At 47.3% G+C, this 14,265-nt stretch overlaps 1 protein-coding gene and 2 pseudogenes across 1 annotated transcript in view; all 3 read left to right on the plus strand.

Moving 5' to 3' along the window:
- LOC138450717 (reticulon-4 receptor-like) overlaps window positions 1-11,182 on the plus strand; it is a 61,790-nt gene extending 50,608 nt beyond the window's left edge. The window contains exons 3-4 of the mRNA XM_069604856.1: window positions 2,944-3,195; window positions 9,804-11,182. Of these exons, the coding sequence (XP_069460957.1) occupies window positions 2,944-3,195; window positions 9,804-10,075 (524 nt within the window). The 3' untranslated portion in view covers window positions 10,076-11,182. The remainder of the gene's footprint in view (window positions 1-2,943; window positions 3,196-9,803) is intronic.
- Window positions 6,083-7,004, plus strand: LOC138563661 (T-box transcription factor TBX2 pseudogene; annotated as a pseudogene).
- A 1,760-nt stretch (window positions 11,183-12,942) lies between the features above and the next one.
- On the plus strand, window positions 12,943-13,864 carry LOC138531619 (T-box transcription factor TBX2 pseudogene; annotated as a pseudogene).
- The last annotated feature ends 401 nt before the right edge of the window (window positions 13,865-14,265 follow it).

A 14,265-nucleotide genomic window follows, 5' to 3' on the forward strand; every position in this document is an offset into this window, starting at 1 on the left:
GAAGAGAGAAGTTTGAAAACACGCCCTTCGTAGAGTCTAAAATGTTTTTTGCAGGCTTCATGTAGTACCAGGAGTCCAGGACATGACTACAGTCCCCCTACCAGCCCCTGACACCTGTTGTCCGCACTTACCCATGCACTTGTCACGTGCTGGCCGCTACTCACTTATTGTTATCATCTTGTATTGCACTTGCCACATGCTGGCTGTTAATTATTGTTATCATCTTGTACTGCACTGTCCCTGCCCCCTTCCCATGCACTTGCACGATCTGAATGACACCTGGCCTAGTAGGATCGTTGCCTGTCCTCCCTCTATTCCCCTCCCTTGCCCAGTCGCACCTTGAAGCACTTGTGCATGGGCGCGTTATAAATGCCACATCATATCATAGTGATTCCAATGCAGCTGCTAAGGAGCGCATCGCCTTCAAGTCCCTCGCTATCACGCACAAATGTCTTCAAAACAAGGCCCGCCATACCTCTCCTAGAGATTTGTTAAGCCCATCTCTGACAGACCCACACGATCTGCATGCACGAACATGGTCACCATTCCCAAAACCGTGACATTTAGGGCTGGAGGCTCCAGCTTCCCTTTCATGGCTGCAACGCTATGGAACTCCCTTCCTCCGCACCTTAGGAGCATGGAATCCCACTTAGCCTTTAGGAAAGTCATTAAAGCGCGCTTGTTTGTACACAGATGCATTCAGAATCCCCGGCTGGCTCCCATCGCCTGTCCTTCCTTTTCCTAATGAAATGTAAACGCAATGCCTGCTTGCTATTATTGCTATGCAACTCTGTACATGTCAATATTTGTCTGCACTCTCTGCGTAGGTTCTGCTCAATTTAACCAAAGAGCGATCCCTTGCACCTGTAACTAAGTCTCTTGCTTGCAACAGCGCCTCGATGCATTTGGGCTGCAGTGCGCTTTACAAATACAAAAAATAAAATGAACAACATAAGGTTTCCTGGCCTCCAGTGTTACCACTCCATGCCTCAAGCTTCACAGTGGTTTCTTGGCGTGCATGCAGTGTAGCAAATGTAAAATACCTTACCCATTTTTGAGCGGTCCTGATTTCTTCTGTTTTGTCGTCATCTGCACCTTGGGTCATGGCGAGGCATTTCCTCTCCTTTTCTTTACGTTAGGACGAAAAGTACTGTTAAGGTTAAACAACATGTAATGTAAGGGTACATGGTCTTGTACAGCGCAAAATCCTCCGCTTGGGCGACTTCTTGATGCCATCTAATCGAGGAGTCCTTTCTTTGGTTCACTCAAATGGTTGGTCAGAATCTTTCAACTATTGTTGACAATGAGCACCGATGTCTTCTATAGCAGGTAATTGTTAATCAAAGATGCCATAGTTAGATTCCAGAGCATGCAATCTCATAGGGAAGACCGCAACAAGTGGGCATGTTTCAACTATGAATGTACTTTTGACAATACTTGACCTACTTGAATGTTTGAAAGATCAGTTTTCAAACAGCTTCGTATCTGATATGGTTCTTACAAAGCAGGAGCCGAGCAAAAAGCACCTTTAATTTCTGGAAAACGTTTACTTTTCCACCACAAATAAACTTCACATTGTTTAAGATTAATGGTGATACCGAAGCTGAATAATTGCCAATCATTATATGGATCTCCTTCGCATTCTAAATCACAGGCTATTCTACAATTATTTCCATTTAGAATGAACCCATAGCCCCATACTCTGGTCCCTGGTGCAGAAGTATATCTAACACTTTCAATAGTGTGAATGTGAAGTTCACATACCTGCAGTGTATCCTCACCTGTGTTCTGCTAAAATGAGCCATCCCTTTGTACTAGAGGAGATTTCATTTTCTTGTGTACTATTGCTTCATCAAAGTAAATTGCAAGGTGGTAATTTACGTCAATACAATTATAGTGAAGCTACGAAAATATATGTATTAAGGGGTATGGAGATGCGGGAAAGTTGACGCCAGGGGATGGCTTGAAGGGTATGGGGTGAGATGCCTCCATTGAATTAAGGGTTATGGAGGGGTAGGGCGACCTTAACAATACATTTTGTTTTTAAAAACAAGAAAATAGCACAACATAATTTTGTCTAAGTAAATTACCACGAGGTAATTGCACTTGTCATGGTGCAAACCTTTTCTAATACTGCCACAATGTTTTTTGCACAAGGACACACTTTTCCCTAGTGCCAATGCCGTGCAAAATTGCCCTTGCAGGGTGCAAAGATTCTGTAATCTGGCCCCTGGTGGAGGCTTTTTATGTGCCATTGCTCACAATATTCAAGCATCACATTCAGCTGGAGTTGCCAGCCAGTCCCCACTGTAGCAGCCTGGTGTGAAGGGATCTGCATAGAATTTGCTGTTGAAATGTAGTCAAACTGGGGTAATATGGACTACTGGAGCCGGCTGCAGATTACTCCATATGAGTGTGGCAGAGCAGGGCAAGAGTCATTTCCATCATCTTGAGGGGTTCTAATGTGGGTGAGCTGGGGTTGAGAAAGGCAGCAGTGACAGGTGAAATCTTTGAGCACACAGGTGGGAAAAAAGAGCACACACTGGACCATAATAATCTACACCAAGCTCAACATTTAAATGTTTTTCCTATGCATCGCTTGGTACTGAGGATTCACAGGTTTGTAATAGTTCTCAATTTTGCATGTCTGGGGAAGAAGGTGCAGGGAGATAAAGTAATTCCCAGAAGATCGCAACATGTGGTCAAGTGTGGAAGCAGATACTAAAACCCAGGTTTTCAGGTTAAACATCCCTTTAAATCACATCTCCGCTCCTTTATGGGAGAGGCAGCCACAACACGGCTCGGTTGGTGCTAACTAGTCGGCTGATGTGCACTGCTTGTCTAGATATTGTTGCAGAATATGTGCACGAGGGAAAGAACTGCTCTCTGTGTAGGGGGAAATAACTGGCCTGCTTTGATCACAACCTTTTGTTTCTCTTCCAGGTTTCCCTGCTAATACCGTCTCCATTTTCCTTGTCAATAACCGCGTTGGTGCTCTCAGCGAGTTTAGCTTCCAAGGTCTGGATCACCTTTATATCCTCTACCTCTTTGCTAATAAGATTGATAGCATCGCCCTGCGGACCTTCTCCAACTTGAAGTGCCTGAGTGTGCTGGACCTGAGCTACAACCAGCTGAGCACCCTCGAGGCAGACCACCTGCAACCCCTGGAGGCCTCTTTTGAGGAGCTCTACCAAGGTGGGAATCCCTGGCACTGAACCTGCAAATAATTCCCTTTGCAGCTCTGGCTGAAAAAGATGGACACCAAGTTGGCAGATGGCATGCACATTACCTGCGCCAGCCCTGAGACCCTGAAGGGGAAACCCCTCCTGGAGCTCACAAGGGCGGACGTGGAGTGTTAGTGGTGGGGGATGGGGAACACAGCTGAATAGAGATAATGTAAGAGATGGCTATGAAAGCAGAGGATAGGTCCTCCGCTTATCCTTTCCCCCGAAAGGATCCCTGACAAGGGCCATCCACGCTGTTCACTCCACACATTTTTCTGATACCAGGCCCTGACCATATCCCATTTGTCTGACATAAAGAGGCTGCTTCACTGCAACTTATTGGGCAGTATCACATCTGTAGTACTTTCCCCTATTGCCTCTGGCTATTAAAAACATACATCTCATGACTAACCTTAATCTGTGAAGATCACTCCCCTGCCTTGACTCAGGAAGACCTCCTCCCAATATCCTAAATCTAAGATCTCTGCTTCATCATGGAGCATATACCTGTTTCTTGCAGTCTCCTTATCAGCACCTGAAACACTCCCCTTCCCCTCCACTGTGGCCTGCCATAGTGTGCCTGTGATACAGTCTCCTCTAGATGCCTGCTTCTTGCCCCTCCCATCGGTAATCATGTAAGCCTGCACCTATACGGCATCTTCTCTGATGGCCCTCCATCCCAATTCTTGCTTCATGGCACACGTCCGCAACCTTCAGCTCTGCAAATGTTTTGGACTACAACTCCCATCAGCCCTAGACATCATAGTCAATGGTGAGGGATCATTGGGCTCAAATGCCAAAATATCTAGAGAACCACAACAGGTTGCAGACCTCTGTTTTATGGACCAGTGCACAACCTCTCACCTCTCCTTTGTGTAATTGGTTGACTATGCTCCCCCAATGTCATTTGCTCTTGACGTAATCAACCGGATATGTATGCAATGCAAGCACCTCCAATTGCTCAACACTTCCAACTGTAACAAAGTGGAGTCTGAGGAAATGCCTCTCTAAATGGCCACTATAGCGCAGACTGCAAACTCCTCTGCCACCCATTCCACATGAGCCACCATTACTATAATAAAATGTTATTTTACTGCTCCTCGGCTCTTTCCTACCAAAGGGATGAATCCATTGAATTGATACATCAATGCTGGACATGGCAGAGAGTGTGTGGGTTCAGTTGTGTGTGGTGGGAGTATATTGGGGGCATTCGTTGTATGATAAAGATCCACCTCTTCTACGATGCAGAGGGCTCAGTGGTACACATCCTTTTGGAAGGAGAAAGGTTACATACATATCTTTGGTCTTCAAAAAATGTGATTTCTTTCAATGATGTCTGTAAGTTACCCGATTTGAAAAAGTCCTGAATGAGCTGGGGTGTGGAAGCCAGCAAGAAACTATTTCTAAAAAATTGGAATGGTAAGACGAATCTACGTATTGATAACTGGTTACAAGGCCAACATGGTTGGCAGAGAGAGAATGCACCATTGGTGCTATGTGGAAGGCAATTCTGGGATGGTGTGTTGACAATGTACATTCTTAGCTTTCATCTGTGTGAAGTAAGCTGTGAATGGCTCACGCTGCAGTAGGCAATTCAAACCAAGATCCTTATTTGAATTACCAAGACGTTTGCTCATTGTGGCACCAACAGATCGCATTTCCTCTCTTTGTACAAGGAGGCGGGGGCCAGAATAGAAGCACAGAGGTTGGGGACATGTTGGGGGTAAATGGCAAGAGTGGATTTTACAGCAACCCCCTCCATTGGATGTGCAGGATTTAAGTTCAAATTCTTCCAATCTATGTTTGCTAAATTCCTCCTTTACACATGGACTTCCTCTCTTTTGGCACACAGGGTTTCTACTTGAAACCTCCACCATTTTGTTTTCTTTCTCCATCTTCCTATTGTTGTTTGTTACTTCGATTAATCTAACTTACATCTCTTTCCTGGTGGGGTCTCTTTGCTCCGGATACACATTTTTTGCAGCTGGGATTGGGTTAATGATTATCTGTTATTTCCATTTGTTCTTCTTAAATGTTGCTGTCCGCTCACAGCATGTGTATGATGTTCAAGCGTGCAGAGAAGAGAGAGGGCTAAAAAGGCTTCTTCTGCACTGCCCTCTGAAATGCATGCAGATAGGTGGGCAGCAAGTGGTGCAGAGTCTGAGGAGCTTCTCACTTGATAGCTCGCAGGCTTGGATTGGGCCGTCGGCCATTCGGCCCGTAGCTGAGCCAAAATCATTTGAGGTGGGCAAGGCCCTTGGCGCTGGTTCCTGAAGCCCAGGCCTGGGCCGGTTTGGTTTAATGTAAGTTCCATTACTTTAAGTAATGTAAGTTACATTGATTTCCACGGTGCTCAGAGTGCCTGCTGTAGGCATCCCCTGAGCCAAATGCCACGACACCATGGCGCCAGCAGTGTTACTATTTTATAAAACACTGGGAGTGGCCGGGCTGGGCAGGGCCGGGGCTGCCTCAGCCCAGCCCGCTCCCAGTGAATTGTAAGTAACATGAGTCCCGGGCCGGCCGGGCCCGGGCGCCTTTGCAACAGTTGCAAATTGCTTCTACCTTCCCTCCAGGCAGGCTCCAAGTGCACTCTGTGCATTAACGCTCTGGGCTGGGGGCGGGAGGGTGGGAGTGGACTGGGCGGGCCGATCCTGAGGCTGAAACATGTTGGCACAAGCCACAAGCCTTTGGCACAGAAGAATCCAGCCCGCAGCTGAGCAGAAACCAAGCGGAGTCGAGGGCCAGCCTGCACCAGACCCAGGGCAAGCACAGTGGTAGGAGAGAGCACGGATACCTGTGGGCAGAGGAAGCCAGTCTGCTGGGGAGGAGGATCACAGGTCAGCCTGGTACCTGGTCAGATGACGGGGACCCCAAGGTACAGATCCGGGAAGCGAGGAATCCAGCCAATAGCAGGGGAGCTGAACCGCAGCTGGGAAGAGCAAACCCTGGGCTATCCTGAGATGCCAGTGAGACACAGGAACAGTGAATATTGTCCTGGTACACCCTGGGGATCAGGGTGCACACAAGGACTGTCGAACAGACCAGCAGGGCGCCAGAGTCGCCCCAAGCTTGGAGTCAGCACAATTAGGACGGGGGTCAGCGCTCCTCATCCGATAATCGGTCTTTGAGCTGTAAGGACCTGTCTGAGGCTGGCCTACATTCAGGGTCTTCGGCCCTGGGCCACCATCTGCACCAGCAGGCGGCCGCCGCCCGCCTGTGCTCCCTCAAGAGACTGGAGCCCGATGACTAGGTGGAGGATGACCCCAAGATCACACTGCAGTCCAAGGAGCTCTGGGACCAATTCCACAAGCTGTGCACCGAGATGGTCATCACCAAGTCCTGCACGCGCATTGTCCCACCCCTTTCAAGGTACGGGTGAGTTGCCTGGACAAGAAGGCTAAGTACATCCTGCTGATGGACATCGTGGCGGCCGACTACTGCCGCTACAAGTTCCACAACTCGTGCTGGATGGTGGCCGGCAAGGCTGACCCCGAGATGCCAAAGCGCACTTACATCCACCTGGACAGCACAGCCACAGGCGAGCAGTGGATGGCCAAGCCTGTGGTCTTCCACAAACTGAAGCTCACCAACATCTCCGACAAACACGGCTTTGTAAGTACCCGCAATCGAGTGGCATTCCGTGCTTTCAAGAGTTGGGATGTTTTCAGGAATATGACTTCCATATGTACAAGTGAGGGGACTATCGGCGATAGCGCTGTGCCAATGTATGGCGTGACTGGGGCAATTATTATATTACGCATTCGCAAGGCTCCTTTATAACCCAAGTGCTTGCCTTCACTGTGTATTATGATTAATACAGTGTGCGCTGTCAATATTCCAAACGTGCCTATAATCACTGTTATCCTCATTGGCACGTATTGTGTAGTTGCTGGTGGTATTGAATGACAGAATTGTTTGATAGTTTGCACATTAAAATAATCTACAGCGTGTGTCCTGTTCCTCATTCAGTGGGGCAGCAGCTGATGTCACTGGCGAGCGCCCAAACCTGGCCCATGTCGGGCAGCTTACCTCTGGGGGGTGGCAGGGGTAGCCTATGGTTTAATTTCACTGAAATGGCTCTTCAACCATCCGAAACCGTGTTATTATGTGGGGGCGACGCCTTCAAAAAACGCTTCCACGACCATGATGGGGCCAGGGTTGGACTGGGGCATACAATGGTCCCGGGCACAAATTACAAAGTGTCTCACAGTTGCAAAGGGCAATTTATCCAGGTATGAGTTTTTGGGATAGTCGTGAATTGACACGATTCACGGATGATGGTTTGAGGGCCACTTTTTTTTAGGCGAGGGGTGGGCCACTTTTATTTGGGTGTCCGGGCCTATTTCTTGTCCCATTCCGACCCTGATACCTTGTGCAGGGTTGCATCAAACAGGGGTAAGGAATACAATATATTGCACATATATGCCAGCTACCAGATTTAGGACAAGTTGGTTTCGTTGAGTTTCATTGTACCCATGTGAGACGGTATACATTATTGGAGGTGTGACTTATGTACATAAAGCAAGTGGTGCAGACACACGTTTGACAGGGATCACACTTTGTCAAGGCTGGAAGTTACTTTGCAATTAAATCAAGAGTAGGTGATAACAGTGCAAGTTTAAAACATGTGTGGGTGCATGTAACATGACAATGGGCCTCATTATGACTCTGGCGGTAGCCATGTCGGGAAAATACTGGTACGACTGCCGCTAGAGTCATTTTTTGGGGAGAAAAAAGAAAATACCCATTCCCATCGAGTACCATTGGACTCGATGGGAATAGGGAGGACAGATGCAACAGTGCCAGTGCATCCGTCAAGGTCTGTGAGCGGGAGCCGTTCCTCCCGCCAGGTCAGACCTGGTGGGCTTGAAGGCACCTGCTCGCAGAACTCATAGTTTGACGGTCTGGAAACAACGGTACCGGCAAGCTTACCGGTACTGTTGTTTCTGGACCGGCAAACTCGTAATGAGGCCCAATGATTTGAAAGAGATAGAAACATGCATTATCCACTTGTGATCATTTGTAGACAAGATCATCATATTATTCCGGTATATCCATTGTGTTTTAATTATTAAGTGGTTAACCATAATTCTGATCAATTCATTGGTCTTATATTAAGAAAATGCCTATTGATTTGTACAGTAGCTAGATTAGTCTTTTGTACGTAAAATCTATTTGATAAAGTAGTGATGTTCATAGCATGATGGCCATCCATTGTAATTGCACTAAGGGGACATTGTGAAAGGGGTGCCTATCACAAACGCAATTTGTGCAAAATATAAACATTTATTATCCTCAGTGAAAAAACCTTTGCTAAGGGAGAGTTAAGGTGATCAAATTTGACGCAACAAAACCCTTGAAATTCAGCACTTGCATTTGAAGCAAGTCCACCTTAACTTTGCACCCCTTATTGCACAGCGTATGACCACAATGATGACATTACTGGTGACATCATTAATGACATCACTGGTTTGAATTATTACATTTTGTTAAATAACAACTCTGCTTTGTTACATATCGAATATGTACATATTACATACTTACACAATACAATGTAGTATGCCCTTGTTTCTTAAAATGGAACATACAGTATACAGTTACATACAGACATTATTCCAAAGAAAAATAGTATATATGCATGTATGTAATTTGGAAGGAAATCTGTTATATTTGAATACAAAATCATGTTATTTTCAAGAGAAATTACTAAGAATATTAGCAACATCATTACTATGTCTAGAATTAAATATTAACTTTCTATATTCATTTATCTTCTATACATTTATTTAACTGATTTATTTTGTTGTATATTAACCAAACTTTGCATGCATAGATTCCATCACAATGCATGTCCTTTTTTTATATATGAGATTATTTTTCATAAAACTTGCCCTCTAGAAAAGAATGTTTGCATTTTACTACTACTACTACATCTACTTATATTATCTTTGAAATACCTGAAATATATTTAGGTGGATCAGGTTTTTTCCCTGAAATGAAGTATTGCAATTGCTTACTAATTTATTAAGTAAAAACCATTTGTATAACATTACACATTTTATGAGTTGATAGGTACTATAAATGAATGCTCCACGTGTAAGGGATACGTTACTCACCATAATCATATTTCTGATGCTCATATCTGCTTAGATTCCCATGCTTTGCATTGGCCATCATATAGTGGAAGCTGCAGAGTATTGCACATGAAGTTTTTCGAAGTTAGAAAAGGGGTGTTGACAGGGCGTGTGTGTAATACTATCCCTAGTGTGACGTCCACTGTAACCATGGGAAGAAGGTGCAGGGAGATAAAGTAATTCCCAGAAGATCGCAACATGTGGTCAAGTGTGGAAGCAGATACTAAAACCCAGGTTTTCAGGTTAAACATCCCTTTAAATCACATCTCCGCTCCTTTATGGGAGAGGCAGCCACAACACGGCTCGGTTGGTGCTAACTAGTCGGCTGATGTGCACTGCTTGTCTAGATATTGTTGCAGAATATGTGCACGAGGGAAAGAACTGCTCTCTGTGTAGGGGGAAATAACTGGCCTGCTTTGATCACAACCTTTTGTTTCTCTTCCAGGTTTCCCTGCTAATACCGTCTCCATTTTCCTTGTCAATAACCGCGTTGGTGCTCTCAGCGAGTTTAGCTTCCAAGGTCTGGATCACCTTTATATCCTCTACCTCTTTGCTAATAAGATTGATAGCATCGCCCTGCGGACCTTCTCCAACTTGAAGTGCCTGAGTGTGCTGGACCTGAGCTACAACCAGCTGAGCACCCTCGAGGCAGACCACCTGCAACCCCTGGAGGCCTCTTTTGAGGAGCTCTACCAAGGTGGGAATCCCTGGCACTGAACCTGCAAATAATTCCCTTTGCAGCTCTGGCTGAAAAAGATGGACACCAAGTTGGCAGATGGCATGCACATTACCTGCGCCAGCCCTGAGACCCTGAAGGGGAAACCCCTCCTGGAGCTCACAAGGGCGGACGTGGAGTGTTAGTGGTGGGGGATGGGGAACACAGCTGAATAGAGATAATGTAAGAGATGGCTATGAAAGCAGAGGATAGGTCCTCCGCTTATCCTTTCCCCCGAAAGGATCCCTGACAAGGGCCATCCACGCTGTTCACTCCACACATTTTTCTGATACCAGGCCCTGACCATATCCCATTTGTCTGACATAAAGAGGCTGCTTCACTGCAACTTATTGGGCAGTATCACATCTGTAGTACTTTCCCCTATTGCCTCTGGCTATTAAAAACATACATCTCATGACTAACCTTAATCTGTGAAGATCACTCCCCTGCCTTGACTCAGGAAGACCTCCTCCCAATATCCTAAATCTAAGATCTCTGCTTCATCATGGAGCATATACCTGTTTCTTGCAGTCTCCTTATCAGCACCTGAAACACTCCCCTTCCCCTCCACTGTGGCCTGCCATAGTGTGCCTGTGATACAGTCTCCTCTAGATGCCTGCTTCTTGCCCCTCCCATCGGTAATCATGTAAGCCTGCACCTATACGGCATCTTCTCTGATGGCCCTCCATCCCAATTCTTGCTTCATGGCACACGTCCGCAACCTTCAGCTCTGCAAATGTTTTGGACTACAACTCCCATCAGCCCTAGACATCATAGTCAATGGTGAGGGATCATTGGGCTCAAATGCCAAAATATCTAGAGAACCACAACAGGTTGCAGACCTCTGTTTTATGGACCAGTGCACAACCTCTCACCTCTCCTTTGTGTAATTGGTTGACTATGCTCCCCCAATGTCATTTGCTCTTGACGTAATCAACCGGATATGTATGCAATGCAAGCACCTCCAATTGCTCAACACTTCCAACTGTAACAAAGTGGAGTCTGAGGAAATGCCTCTCTAAATGGCCACTATAGCGCAGACTGCAAACTCCTCTGCCACCCATTCCACATGAGCCACCATTACTATAATAAAATGTTATTTTACTGCTCCTCGGCTCTTTCCTACCAAAGGGATGAATCCATTGAATTGATACATCAATGCTGGACATGGCAGAGAGTGTGTGGGTTCAGTTGTGTGTGGTGGGAGTATATTGGGGGCATTCGTTGTATGATAAAGATCCACCTCTTCTACGATGCAGAGGGCTCAGTGGTACACATCCTTTTGGAAGGAGAAAGGTTACATACATATCTTTGGTCTTCAAAAAATGTGATTTCTTTCAATGATGTCTGTAAGTTACCCGATTTGAAAAAGTCCTGAATGAGCTGGGGTGTGGAAGCCAGCAAGAAACTATTTCTAAAAAATTGGAATGGTAAGACGAATCTACGTATTGATAACTGGTTACAAGGCCAACATGGTTGGCAGAGAGAGAATGCACCATTGGTGCTATGTGGAAGGCAATTCTGGGATGGTGTGTTGACAATGTACATTCTTAGCTTTCATCTGTGTGAAGTAAGCTGTGAATGGCTCACGCTGCAGTAGGCAATTCAAACCAAGATCCTTATTTGAATTACCAAGACGTTTGCTCATTGTGGCACCAACAGATCGCATTTCCTCTCTTTGTACAAGGAGGCGGGGGCCAGAATAGAAGCACAGAGGTTGGGGACATGTTGGGGGTAAATGGCAAGAGTGGATTTTACAGCAACCCCCTCCATTGGATGTGCAGGATTTAAGTTCAAATTCTTCCAATCTATGTTTGCTAAATTCCTCCTTTACACATGGACTTCCTCTCTTTTGGCACACAGGGTTTCTACTTGAAACCTCCACCATTTTGTTTTCTTTCTCCATCTTCCTATTGTTGTTTGTTACTTCGATTAATCTAACTTACATCTCTTTCCTGGTGGGGTCTCTTTGCTCCGGATACACATTTTTTGCAGCTGGGATTGGGTTAATGATTATCTGTTATTTCCATTTGTTCTTCTTAAATGTTGCTGTCCGCTCACAGCATGTGTATGATGTTCAAGCGTGCAGAGAAGAGAGAGGGCTAAAAAGGCTTCTTCTGCACTGCCCTCTGAAATGCATGCAGATAGGTGGGCAGCAAGTGGTGCAGAGTCTGAGGAGCTTCTCACTTGATAGCTCGCAGGCTTGGATTGGGCCGTCGGCCATTCGGCCCGTAGCTGAGCCAAAATCATTTGAGGTGGGCAAGGCCCTTGGCGCTGGTTCCTGAAGCCCAGGCCTGGGCCGGTTTGGTTTAATGTAAGTTCCATTACTTTAAGTAATGTAAGTTACATTGATTTCCACGGTGCTCAGAGTGCCTGCTGTAGGCATCCCCTGAGCCAAATGCCACGACACCATGGCGCCAGCAGTGTTACTATTTTATAAAACACTGGGAGTGGCCGGGCTGGGCAGGGCCGGGGCTGCCTCAGCCCAGCCCGCTCCCAGTGAATTGTAAGTAACATGAGTCCCGGGCCGGCCGGGCCCGGGCGCCTTTGCAACAGTTGCAAATTGCTTCTACCTTCCCTCCAGGCAGGCTCCAAGTGCACTCTGTGCATTAACGCTCTGGGCTGGGGGCGGGAGGGTGGGAGTGGACTGGGCGGGCCGATCCTGAGGCTGAAACATGTTGGCACAAGCCACAAGCCTTTGGCACAGAAGAATCCAGCCCGCAGCTGAGCAGAAACCAAGCGGAGTCGAGGGCCAGCCTGCACCAGACCCAGGGCAAGCACAGTGGTAGGAGAGAGCACGGATACCTGTGGGCAGAGGAAGCCAGTCTGCTGGGGAGGAGGATCACAGGTCAGCCTGGTACCTGGTCAGATGACGGGGACCCCAAGGTACAGATCCGGGAAGCGAGGAATCCAGCCAATAGCAGGGGAGCTGAACCGCAGCTGGGAAGAGCAAACCCTGGGCTATCCTGAGATGCCAGTGAGACACAGGAACAGTGAATATTGTCCTGGTACACCCTGGGGATCAGGGTGCACACAAGGACTGTCGAACAGACCAGCAGGGCGCCAGAGTCGCCCCAAGCTTGGAGTCAGCACAATTAGGACGGGGGTCAGCGCTCCTCATCCGATAATCGGTCTTTGAGCTGTAAGGACCTGTCTGAGGCTGGCCTACATTCAGGGTCTTCGGCCCTGGGCCACCATCTGCACCAGCAGGCGGCCGCCGCCCGCCTGTGCTCCCTCAAGAGACTGGAGCCCGATGACTAGGTGGAGGATGACCCCAAGATCACACTGCAGTCCAAGGAGCTCTGGGACCAATTCCACAAGCTGTGCACCGAGATGGTCATCACCAAGTCCTGCACGCGCATTGTCCCACCCCTTTCAAGGTACGGGTGAGTTGCCTGGACAAGAAGGCTAAGTACATCCTGCTGATGGACATCGTGGCGGCCGACTACTGCCGCTACAAGTTCCACAACTCGTGCTGGATGGTGGCCGGCAAGGCTGACCCCGAGATGCCAAAGCGCACTTACATCCACCTGGACAGCACAGCCACAGGCGAGCAGTGGATGGCCAAGCCTGTGGTCTTCCACAAACTGAAGCTCACCAACATCTCCGACAAACACGGCTTTGTAAGTACCCGCAATCGAGTGGCATTCCGTGCTTTCAAGAGTTGGGATGTTTTCAGGAATATGACTTCCATATGTACAAGTGAGGGGACTATCGGCGATAGCGCTGTGCCAATGTATGGCGTGACTGGGGCAATTATTATATTACGCATTCGCAAGGCTCCTTTATAACCCAAGTGCTTGCCTTCACTGTGTATTATGATTAATACAGTGTGCGCTGTCAATATTCCAAACGTGCCTATAATCACTGTTATCCTCATTGGCACGTATTGTGTAGTTGCTGGTGGTATTGAATGACAGAATTGTTTGATAGTTTGCACATTAAAATAATCTACAGCGTGTGTCCTGTTCCTCATTCAGTGGGGCAGCAGCTGATGTCACTGGCGAGCGCCCAAACCTGGCCCATGTCGGGCAGCTTACCTCTGGGGGGTGGCAGGGGTAGCCTATGGTTTAATTTCACTGAAATGGCTCTTCAACCATCCGAAACCGTGTTATTATGTGGGGGCGACGCCTTCAAAAAACGCTTCCACGACCATGATGGGGCCAGGGTTGGACTGGGGCATACAATGGTC

The sequence above is a fragment of the Ambystoma mexicanum genome, chromosome 1p (genome assembly GCF_040938575.1).
Source record: "Ambystoma mexicanum isolate Mex_15411 chromosome 1p, UKY_AmexF1_1, whole genome shotgun sequence".
Taxonomy (NCBI): domain Eukaryota; kingdom Metazoa; phylum Chordata; class Amphibia; order Caudata; family Ambystomatidae; genus Ambystoma; species Ambystoma mexicanum.